Source organism: Jaculus jaculus, chromosome 6 (genome assembly GCF_020740685.1).
Source record: "Jaculus jaculus isolate mJacJac1 chromosome 6, mJacJac1.mat.Y.cur, whole genome shotgun sequence".
Taxonomy (NCBI): domain Eukaryota; kingdom Metazoa; phylum Chordata; class Mammalia; order Rodentia; family Dipodidae; genus Jaculus; species Jaculus jaculus.
Genome location: NC_059107.1, coordinates 8,653,475 through 8,665,016, shown reverse-complemented (window position 1 = coordinate 8,665,016; position 11,542 = coordinate 8,653,475). Strand labels below are relative to the sequence as shown.

The following is an 11,542-nucleotide window of genomic DNA, read 5'->3' as shown; positions in this document are numbered from 1 at the left end:
GCGACCCGGAAGCGCTCTGGAGCCGGAGAGCCCGCCCCCCGCGCTCTGCAGCGAGTACTTCCGGGGCGGGCGGAGCGGCGCTGCGCGGCGAGTCGGCGGCGGTGTTGGTGGTGAGGGGGGCGCTGCGGGGCTCCCGGGACTTCCCGGGCCGGGGAGGCGGGCGCGGGGAGGACGCGGGCGGGCGCGGGGAGGACGCGGCGGCCCCGGGCGCTTGTTTGCCGCCGGGCGGGGAGCGTTGGTGCCGGGGGCAGCGCGGCGCCGGCGCCGGCCGCGAGGATGTCGGCCGCTCTTCTAACTCCCGCTGCTTTGGGGGCACGCGAGTCAGCATCTGGGTGGTGTGTGTCTCTGTCTGTCCGTCTGTCTGCGGTTGTGTTCCTTAACAGAAGGGGCGGGGGATCCCCTCAGATTTACTTTTCCAGTCGTGGAGTCATTGGGATCTTTTCTCCAGCATTTGTGAGGACGGTGCGCACTGACGGTGAAAATGCCCGGAAAACTTAGAAAAGTATCAAGTATATTGCAATCCCATATGCCTGATACACGCACACGCGTATGAAATCTACAGTCTGTGTGATTATATGTATTTATAGCATAATTATGTGTAACATATGTATTAGGCTTTGATTTATTTATTTAATAATTTTTTCCGAGGTAGGGTCTCACTGTGGTCCGGGCTGACCTGGAATTCACTATGTAGTTCCAGGCTGGCCTCTAAGTCAAGGTGATCCTCCTGCCTCTGCCTCCCGAGTGCTGGGACTAAAGGCGTGCGCCACCACACCAGGCTAATTTTTTTGTTTTTTCCAGGTAGGGTCTCTCATTCTAGATCAGGTTGACCTGGAATTTACCCTGTATTCTCAGGATGGCCTTGAACTCATAGTGATCTTCCTACCTTGGCCTCCCAAGTGGTGGGATTAAAGGCAAGAGCTACCACGCCCTTATTTTTATTTTATTTACTTGAGAGAGATAAAGAAATAGGCAGGTAGAAAGAGAGAATGGGCATGCCAGGCCCTCCAGCCACTGCAAACCAACCTCAGATTTGTGTGCCTGCCCCTTGTACATCTGGCTTAGGTGGGTCCTGGGAAATTGAACCTGGGTCCTTTGGCTTTGCAGGCAAGTGCTTTAATCCCTAAGTCATCTCTCCATCCCAGCTCTTTTTAAGTTCTAAATTGACTCAGAACAGGGTGGTGCAACCATGTTTAAAAACTTTTTCAGGTATCTGCAAGTGTAGGTCTGTGAATATGCCAGGATCTCTTGCCACTGCAAGCGAATGCCAGATGCTTGCATTCCATTTTGCATCTGGCTTTATGTGGGTACTGGGGAACCTAACCCACGCCTACAGGCTTTGCAAGGTAGCGCCATTAGCTGCAGTGACATCTCCCCAGCCCCCAGCTGTAGCCATTCTGATCACGCCGAATAAGTAGCCGTCACCACACAAAGATTGTCTTCTGGTGTAATGCCTGGCACTTTCTAGGTGCTCATTAAGTGTCACGCAGAAGAAAAGCTAAGGGTATCTGTTGTTTGACATTGTGGAGTAAGTTCTAATAAAGTTGGGTGAATTTACTCGATAGTTACATATATTTGCGTTCACCACACTCTTACTATAGGTTGTAACCTGGAGAGGGCATAAGGAGAAGATTGTAAATACATATCTGTCCATCTGCCAAAACGTTGACCTTTGTGCAAGAACCATGGAGTTACTTAATTATATAAGCCTTTATACTGAGTCAGACAAATTGCCTTGTTCTGTCTCCTGAGCTTGTTAACATGGTAGGAACGTAAAAGGTTTCCACTGTTGGTTTGTACGCCAGCTGGTACTCGCATGTGGACTTCTTTTCTCTTTGTGTGCAGTCATATCCCACACGGTCTAGGCTCCTTGCTCCCTGATGTATGAACTTCAGGCAACTGTGTCACACATCACTGAGCTTTCTTGGTTGCTGGCATTTCTATTTCTATTTCTATTTTTTTTAAATTTTTTTTTGGTTCATTATTTATTTATTTATTTGAGAGCGACAGACATAGAGAGAAAGACAGATAGAGGGAGAGAGAGAGAATGGGCGTGCCAGGGCTTCCAGCCTCTGCAAACGAACTCCAGACGCGTGCGCCCCCTTGTGCATCTGGCTAACGTGGGACTTGGGGAACCGAGCCTCGAACTGGGGTCCTTAAGCTTCACAGGCAAGCGCTTAACCGCTAAGCCATCTCTCCAGCCCTCTATTTCTATTTTTTAATCTGAGAGAGAATTGTTGTACCAGGGGCTCAGCCACTGCAATCAAACTCCAGTCGCTTGCCTCACCTAGTGGGCATGTGCGACCTTGCACTTGCCTCACCTTTGTGCATCTGGCTTACATGGGCTCTGAAGAGTTGAACGTGGGTCCTTAGGCTTCGCAGGCAAGTGCCTTAGCCACTAATCCATCTCTCCAGCCCTGTTGGCATTTTCATCTGCCAAAATGTTTTTTTTTTTAAATTTTTTTCTGTTATTCTTGTTTTTATTTATTTGAGAGAGACAGAGAGGGACAGAAAGAGGCAGATAGCGGGACAGAGAATGGGCACGCCAGGGCCTCCAGCCACTGCAAAAGAACTCCAGACGCATGCGCCCCCTTGTGCATCTGGCTAATGTGGGTCCTGGGGAGTTGAGCCTTGAACTGGGGTCCTTAGGCTTCACAGGCAAGCGCTTAACCACTAAGCCATCTCTCCAGCCCCAAAATCTTTTTTTTTTTTTTAATATTTTATTTATTTAAGAGAGAGGGAGAGAAAACGAGAGAGAATGGGCATGCCAGGGTCTGTAGCCACTGCAAACGAACTCCAGTTGCATGTACCCCCTTGTGCATCTGGCTGACATGGGCCCTGGGGAATCGAACTGGGGTCCCTAGTCTTCACAGGCAAATGCCTTAATTGCTAAGCCATTTCTCCAGCCCCCCAAATCATTTTAAGCAGCCTCACATGCGAACAGAGTCTAACCAGGTTAATGTAAATGAGTGAAGCAAGTTTGGAAGCTGATCAGGCTGGTAGAGGACAGCTGTATCTAAAAGGGCCTGATCGCCACCCAACATCAAGTAGTTTTTACCCCGTCAAATCTGGGCCCCGTGTGGCCAGATCTTTCAATTTTATAAGGGAAGGTTATAAAGGACGCTTGTATTAATAGGAAGACTAGTTTTATAAATGTTAACTATTTTAAAGAAAGTCTAAACACTGCAGGCCAATTGAAGACATCTGAATGTTCACTCAGTGATCAAATCCCCAGTTTGTGATCACTGGCAGGCTTATTTCAGGTACATTGTGTGAGTTCTTTCCTGTTGCTTCAGAGACGCCTTCCTGTCAGTTCTTTGAGCCTATTTTGTATGTGTTTGAGTCATTGTGCTGTCCCCAGACTGCCTTAGCAAACGCCTTTTGTAGCGCATCCGAAACATTACAGCGACATGAGCTAGAGTAGTTCTGTCCTTAGTGCATATCTAAACGTCTCTATACATACCTGGCATGCACGTGTCTATATTGATAGCTGAATAAGGTGTGCTTATATGATGCCTGGCATGTATGTGCATATGTATGTGTGAGATACATTTATTCTCTGTAGAGGTACCGATGGTATCTTACCTTTGAGTGTCAAGGACTAGGTACTTTTGGGAGGAATTGAATTGGGTAACATTGCTACTCAAAGCTGACCCGTTGGTCCAGTGGGTGTAGATACGGTCGGTTCTCCCCTAGCCTTCATGAGGCCAGGGCTTTGAGCTGCAGCACTATCAGAGTGTAGCTTATTTGCCTTTTGATTCCATCAAATGGTTCAGTTGGCAACACAGGGTTGGTGTATTTGCAGTTAACATTAAAAAAATAAGCTGATCTGACAAAAACGTTATTTGATGCCTTTAAATAATCTCTGGAAAAATTGAGGCTGGACCACTTAATGATTAAGATTTTTGAAGGACAGCAGTAAAAGGAAAAAAAAAAGATAACTGGAACCTCATCAAAATGAAAAATTTTCTTGGCGAAAGACCCCATGATCACAGGTTTATGGCCACAATCACATGGAGGTTAAAGCCGGAATATTGCCATGAGTTGGAAGCTAGCTTGGGCTATAGTGTGAGATCTTGTCTCAAAAAAGAAACAGAACCGCCAGGATGGATGTGTTTATGATCTGGTGTCACAAGACCACCATCTTCACTGATGCCAAGGGATCAAGCACCGTGTTGGAGCTGAAGCGCATTGTTGAGGGCATCCTCAATCGGCTGCCCGATGGGCAGCGGCTGTACAAGGATGACCTGCTCCTTGATGATGGGAAAACGGTGGGAGAGAGTGGCTTCACCAGGCAGATGGTGAGACGGCAGGCCCCAGCCACAGTGGGTTTGGCCTTCCGGGCAGATGATGCTTTTGAGGCCCTGCACACTGAGCCAGCCCTTCTCCAGCTCTCCTGAGCTTCCAGATGTGGTGAAACCTCAGGACTCAGGAGGCAGTGCCAATGAGCAAGCTGTGCAGTGAGGGCCCCAGGCCCACTTTGAGGCCCTTTCCTCCCTACCCCCAATTAAAAGAGATCTGGGTGTCTGCCTGGTTGTTGCTGCCTCTTTCTGTGCCCTCCTTCCCAAGTCCAGGCATCAACCTGTGATGGGTCCTACTCCGTCTCCCACCCCCTTTCTTCAGGCTTGTGCCAGATTGCCTGCCATGCTGCCAGCTGAAAACGTATCCCCAGACTGCCACCCACACTAGCCAGATGCTGACTGAGAACTAAAGACCCAGAGCCCCGAGCCAGCCTGTCTGGATAGAGAGAATGCATCACGCTAGCCCACCACGCTCAGGAGACTTTTTCCTGCCCCACGTCTGTCTGGATGTCAGAAAAGACCATCTTTGCAAAACACGTTCTGTGAGAACCACAACCTAGAGGAATGAATGAGTCCTCTTCCCAATCACTTGCAGCTTGGGCACTGGTGATCACAATTAAAGTTAGTTCCCCATCCATTTCTGTATTTCCACACCTAAAAAAATAAAATATACAGAACCCCCCCCTCAAAAAGAATCACAAACAGGTGATGAAAAATAAGCTATGGATTGGAATTTTATCCCATCTGTGGGATAGGCAAAACCACATATTAAATCCAGGTTATAAAGCACTCTTAAAACACTTTGGCCACAAACACGTGGGCACCTGAACACACGTACACACAGCCCCCCTTGCACATGCAGATGTACAGTCATGTAATAGTATCATATTGGAGACTGCAGGAGACTGTGAATGGACATAAATTGTGATGTATATATATTATGAGATACTACCCCAAAATAAAAGGGAACTTTTGACACGCTCAAAGTGGACTGAAGGAACTTGGGCCGAGTGCAGAGTCACTTGATGCATTTACGTCACTCTGAAATGACAATTTCAGGGTCAGAAAACATCAGTATTTGCTTGTTAGGCTGAAAGACATATGGGACGTGTTTGTGGCTATGGAAGGGATGGCACCAGGGATCCTGGTGATTGAATTGTTCATTGTCGTCATGGTCACTGGAGTCCACGCACTTGGCCACTTGGACCATGAATTTTGCATCTGAAGTTTCAACCAACTACAGATTGAAAACATTCCAAAAGAAGTTCTTCTGTACTGAACTTGTACAGGCTGTTTTTAATCATTGTTCCCTGAAGAACATGGTCTAATACCCACACAGCATTGCCATTATGTTAGGTACTGCAAGTAGTGCAGAGGCGATTAAATTATATGAGGAACTATCCATTGATTATGTCCAAGTACTACGAAGTTGGGATTCAAAGTGGGACTTTTACCGCAGTCGGCACATGCCTTACTGCCACAGTACTAATCCCCAGCAGTAGATAGATTTCATTAAGCATATAGGCTGTCTTTACACTCCGCTGTTCTGGTCTTCTAAAAAAGTATACCATATGACGAACTTGACCACTGCATGTTTTCACCAAGAGCAGAGGGGGTCCTGGGAACCAGTTTCCTGCAGAAAAGATAATAATAAATGCTATAGAGCTAATGCACGTGCAGATGGGTGCGTTTAAACCTGTTCTTATCCAAGTAAGAGCGGTGGAGCACATCCTGCCATTCTTGTGTTTATTAGTGGGGGAAAAGGGTGAAGGTGTATGAGATCTCTGTATTACATTAGCATGTGCATCTGGAAATCTCAAAAGGTGTAAACACATAGTTTATAGCAAAGTAACCTCACAGGTAAACTTTTCTTGGGCTCTGTTTTAGCAGGTGATGCTATAATCATGTCGGACAGAGATGACACAGACGCTCCAGAGACAACTGACGCAGCTCCTCTACTCGAAGATGGAAACTGTGAGCCAGCTGGGAAGACTGAGGCTGTTGAGCAAAGCGTCCAGCTGGAGAGTAAATCAGAACCTGTAGCTTCCACTCGGAAAAGACCAGAGCTCAGGCCCTCTGGTGACCTTGGGATGCCAGAAGCTCACCCTGCCCAGGTACCATAGCTGTAACCAAAGCACAATGTCTGCTGAGATGCTGGAGTCGAGAAGTCGTGGGTGAACAGTGGTTTGGGAGCACGGTCACTTCAGGACTGTGCTTCCCGTGGAAAGCCTGAAGGGGGTTCCGGCATGGGCTCTTCACCATTGCTGCCCTGGCTGCGCAGCGCTGCATGCCTGCTGCACTGACCGGCCCCCCAAGCACTGCATTTCTGTCGGCAGACAATATGTATCCACCTATACTGTGGCTAGGAATTAGTTGCCTCATTTATACACTGAGTCTTCTCTAAAGTTTCCATTTTCTTGTGTCTTGTTTTTGGGAAAAAATAGGAGACGGTTTCCAAAGATGTACCGCAGACCGGATGGGGTTATTGGGGCAGCTGGGGCAAGTCCTTGCTGTCCTCCGCCTCAGCCACTGTCGTGACAGTAGGTAAGGCCATCGTCACTGCGTTATTGTTGTGCATGTGTCTTACAGGCTCAATTCTTCATGCTGGTTCAGAGATTCAGCTTGTTTCAGGATGACTGGTAAAATAGTTACTTTCTCATTGCTGGGACAAAACACCCACCCAGAAGTGGCTAGTGGGAGGAAAGGGTTTATTTCAGCTTACGGTTCTGAGGGAAGTTTCATCATGGTGGGTGGGGCAAGAATAGCAAGAGCAGGCATCAGGGTGCCACATCTTGTCCCATCAGTTGGGAGGTGGCAGCTATAGTGAGCTAGTTAGCACCAGCAAGGGGAGCCTACCTCCAGTGACATCTTCTCCAGGGTCTACAACTGTCTCACGTTGCCACCAGCTGGGAACCAAGTGTGAGGCTGAATCACAAACACATGGGATGATCAGGAACATTTTACATCCATACCACCACAGCCGGTCATGGGCGGATGCACACTACCACTAGAGCTTGTACAATTTTTGTATTAGAAAGTTGAAGTCTAGGGAGAAGCTTATTCCTTGTGATAAAAAAATCAGTGTTTTTTTTTTTAATTGTTCTTCACTTTTGGTAATGACATATCCCAAGAATTCTTTCTTCTAAAAAAGTGTTTTATTAACAAATTCCATATGGATACACAATGCACCCTAATTATAATGCCCTTCTGCCACTCTCCTTCCTTATATCCCCCTCCACTGAACTCCTTTCTTACTAGTCCCTCTTCTGTTTGATGTTGTCACCCCCCCCCCATATTATGCAGATCTTGTGTAGGTCCCCTCAGCTAGTGTGCTTTGTTCATGGAAGACAGCATTCCAAAGCACTCCTGCCCTTCCTTTCTGCCATCTCTTCCACAATGGTCCGTGCACCTTGGAGGTTGTGATAGAGATGTCTGTCAGTGTTCCACACTCCACTTGTCATTTCTTTTCAGCACTATGATTTTTGAGTCACCTCCAGTGGTCACCAGCTTCTGAAAAGAGAAGCTTCTCTCAGCACAAGTGAGAGGAGGGTTTACACATGAGCATAAGCATAGGTATTGGGGGGCGGTCTGGCAGACAACATATTTGCTTAGGCAGACAGCGCCCACCCCACCCACACCACGACTTATGATCTTACTGGGTTTTCAGAACCAGGCATAAATTTATTCCCATGGAGTAGACCTCACATTCAATCAGAGAGCATTTGGTACCTCATAACAGGCATGCTACCATTGTACCAGTTGACATGTTTTGGCTGGCTGGCCAGCTGTCTAGCTTGCTGGTTATAAGTATTTTTGGTGACTTATCTTCCCCGACAGGCTGCGTGGCTCTTTCTAGCACCATGCCAGCTACTCAACAGGGAGGAGGCTCCCAGCTCAGCTCCAGCTTGATTTCCTAGTGTCCTGCAGCTTAAGTACGTGGTGTCTTTAGTAATAGGGTCTGGTCGTCTAGTTCTGATGGGCAGCCAAGAGCCTTGGCCACAGCCTGTCATGTTTCAGGGCACCAGGACCTTCCCTGACAACAGCTTGCTGGGAGACATTCCACCCCAGCACTGACGTTTGAAATCTTTGGCTTTGGGGTATATACCCATGGGCTCCTTCTGCCCATGCGCTCTTCTTTTTTTTTTTAACACGCACACATGTTTATTAGTGAAGTAGGCTTCCATATGGCTTACTCATGACCTTTTTTTTTTAAGTTATTTATTTATTTGAAGCGACAGACACAGAGAGAAAGACAGATAGAGGGAGAGAGAGAGAATGGGCGTGCCAGGGCTTCCAGCCTCTGCAAACAAACTCCAGACGCGTGCGCCCCCTTGTGCATCTGGCTAACGTGGGACCTGGGGAACCGAGCCTCGAACCGGGGTCCTTAGGCTTCACAGGCAAGCGCTTAACCGCTAAGCCATCTCTCCAGCCCTACTTATGACCCTTTTAAGTTTGGTTAACCCTCCTCCCATCCTCTCTTCTCTGTTCCCCTCCCATGGTCCTGCTTATTACAATATTTTATTATTAAAATATGTCTTTTGATTGTTATTTTTAAAATATGCAGGATTTCAGTTTGAGTTTTGGTTTGTTTCTTTAGTTTTGGCTATTGTTTTTCTCATTAGGACAAGGTATTTCAAGTGTCATTGAGAAAGCAGAGACTTCTCTTGGGATCCCTAGTCCCAGTGAAATTACAACTGAAGTCAAGCATGTGGCCGGTCAGTATATCAAAACATAAAGGTCTAGAATTTTGGACTGAAATGGAGTGGTTGAATTCTTTTTAAAAAAATTAATATTGTTATTTATATGCATGAGAGAGAGAATATGATTGTGTATGGAGGCACTAGGGTCTCTTGCCACTGCCAGTGAACTCCAAAAACATAAGCCACTTTGTGCATCTGGCTTTTATAGGTTCTGGGGAATCGAACCTGGTTTGGCAGGCTTTGTAAGCAAGCACCCTTGAACACTGAGCTCTTTACTCAGCCTAAACTCGTCTTTACAGTAGATCTTCACTGAGTATCTAACACTTGGGACACTGCAGCACTCTGGGGAGGAAGGGCGTTTGCACTCTGTGGGGCCAGTGTTGTACAGCCATTTGTTTGTTCTGTCACTGTCTGCATCAATGGACTGATCTCCAAGGACTGTGTGAACATTGAATAATGAGTCCATAAACAAAGAATGTGAGGATTGCTAAGCATTTTGCTTGGTGTAATTTAAGTATGTGGCCAGCAAAATTTGAATAGAATGGCATGGTGAGATCAAAATATTTTAGTGTATTTTGGGGAAGCAGAGGTTTTTTTTTTTCCTCTTTTTTTTGTATTTGGAATTTTGTGAAGGTAAAGTGTTTTTTTTTCTGGAGGTTTGTCTCGATCAAAGGAAAGCCTTCTCCACTTAACCATGAAGGACACATTCATCAGGATTCAGGAGGGTCAGGGACCCAGAAAGGAAAAACCTTTTAAGACCTTATTTACATGAGAGAGAAAATAAAAGAAGGAGAATAGACTTGCCATGATCTGTTGCTTCTGCAAATGAACTTCAGATGCATGTGCCACTGTGCATCTGCCTTTATTTGGGTACTGGGGAATCAAACCCAGGCCATAAGGCTTTGCAAGCAAGAGCCTTAACTGCTGTAGCTTTATAATTTTATGTTGTTATAGATACACAGTTATGTTTATAGGAGATGTACTATGTATATATGTATTAGGTATATGCGTATTATGTTTATGGGTAGTCAATAAAACAATGTGACATACAAAGAAAAGTTCCTGTATCTATTTGAATAATTGGGATATAAAAATATTTTCATTACTCAAAAAAAGTTCCTTCTCGGGCTCCTGTAGTTACTCTGTTCTGTGTCCTCACAGCCCTGATCTGTTTTCTATGCTATCATTTTATCCAGAAGATCATATTACAGATCATTCTGTATTTGGCCTGATTTTTGTATAGATCAGTAGTTTGTTCCAAAGACTCGATACTATTTTTGCAAAGAAATAAGAGTAAAAAAGCTGTTTACTTTAGTTTTCATTTTAACATAGACAAATAGCTTAAAATAATATGTAAAAAGGCCTGAGGTCCTGAGTGTAGTATGCTAATAAAGCAAAATAAATAATGAACCTTCCTTTCCTGTTTACACATCCCCTACCATTTGCAGGAGAAACAAATGCCAAAGAGAATGAAAACTCCTCATCTGTGGCTGGGCCGTTTGGTGTGTTCTCGACCATCTCCACGGCTGTTCAGAGCACTGTTAGTAAAGCGGGGGGTGGGGGCTGGTTCTCTCACTGTTCAGAGCATCCTTAGTAAAGTTGGGGGCTGGCTCTCTCACTGTTCAGAGCACCGTTAGTAAAGTAGAGGGGCTGGCTCTCTCACTGCTCAGAGCATCATTAGTAAAGTGGGGGGCTGGCTCTCTCACTGTTCAGAATACCTTTAGTAAAGTGGGGGGCTGGTTCACTGTTCAGAGCATCATTAGTAAAGTGGGGGGCTGCTTCTCTCACTGCTCAGAATACCTTTAGTAAAGTGGGGGGCTGGCTCTCTCACTGCTCAGAATACCTTTAGTAAAGTGGGGGGCTGGCTCTCTCACTGTTCAGAATACCTTTAGTAAAGTGGGGGCTGGCTCTCTCACTGCTCAGAGCATCATTAGTAAAGTGGGGGGCTGGCTCTCTCACTGTTCAGAATACCTTTAGTAAAGTGGGGGGCTGGCTCTCTCACTGCTCAGAATACCTTTAGTAAAGTGGGGGGCTGGCTCTCTCACTGTTCAGAGCACCGTTAGTAAAGTGAGAGGCTGGCGCTCTCACTGCTCAGAATACCTTTAGTAAAGTGGGGGGCTGGCTCTCTCACTGTTCAGAATACCTTTAGTAAAGTGGGGGGCTGGCTCTCTCACTGCTCAGAATACCTTTAGTAAAGTGGGGGGCTGGCTCTCTCACTGTTCAGAATACCTTTAGTAAAGTGAGAGGCTGGCGCTCTCACTGCTCAGAATACCTTTAGTAAAGTGGGGGGCTGGCTCTCTCACTGCTCAGAATACCTTTAGTAAAGTGGGGGGCTGGCTCTCTCACTGTTCAGAGCACCGTTAGTAAAGTGAGGGGCTGGCTCTCTCACTGCTCAGAATACCTTTAGTAAAGTGGGGGGCTGGCTCTCTCACTGTTCAGAATACCTTTAGTAAAGTGGGGGGCTGGCTCTCACTGTTCAAAGCATCATTAGTAAAGTGAGGGGCTGGCTCTCTCACTGCTCAGAATACCTTTAGTAAAGTG

The 11,542-nt window shown here is 46.4% G+C and overlaps 1 protein-coding gene and 1 pseudogene across 2 annotated transcripts in view; both read left to right on the top strand.

The window, feature by feature from the left end:
- The first annotated feature begins 59 nt into the window (after positions 1-59).
- The window catches only part of Fam114a2 (family with sequence similarity 114 member A2), a 33,640-nt gene continuing 22,157 nt past the window's right edge, over positions 60-11,542 (top strand). The window contains exons 1-5 of one of the 2 annotated variants that reach the window (XM_045153237.1): positions 60-110; positions 6,192-6,415; positions 6,746-6,845; positions 8,924-9,016; positions 10,450-10,541. In XM_045153237.1, coding sequence (XP_045009172.1) covers positions 6,206-6,415; positions 6,746-6,845; positions 8,924-9,016; positions 10,450-10,541 — 495 coding nt within the window. In that variant the 5' untranslated portion in view covers positions 60-110; positions 6,192-6,205. Of the gene's footprint in view, positions 111-6,188; positions 6,416-6,745; positions 6,846-8,923; positions 9,017-10,449; positions 10,542-11,542 lie in introns of both variants that reach the window. The other variant, XM_045153236.1, reaches the window with a different exon arrangement.
- On the top strand, positions 4,107-4,464 carry LOC101597726 (annotated as a pseudogene).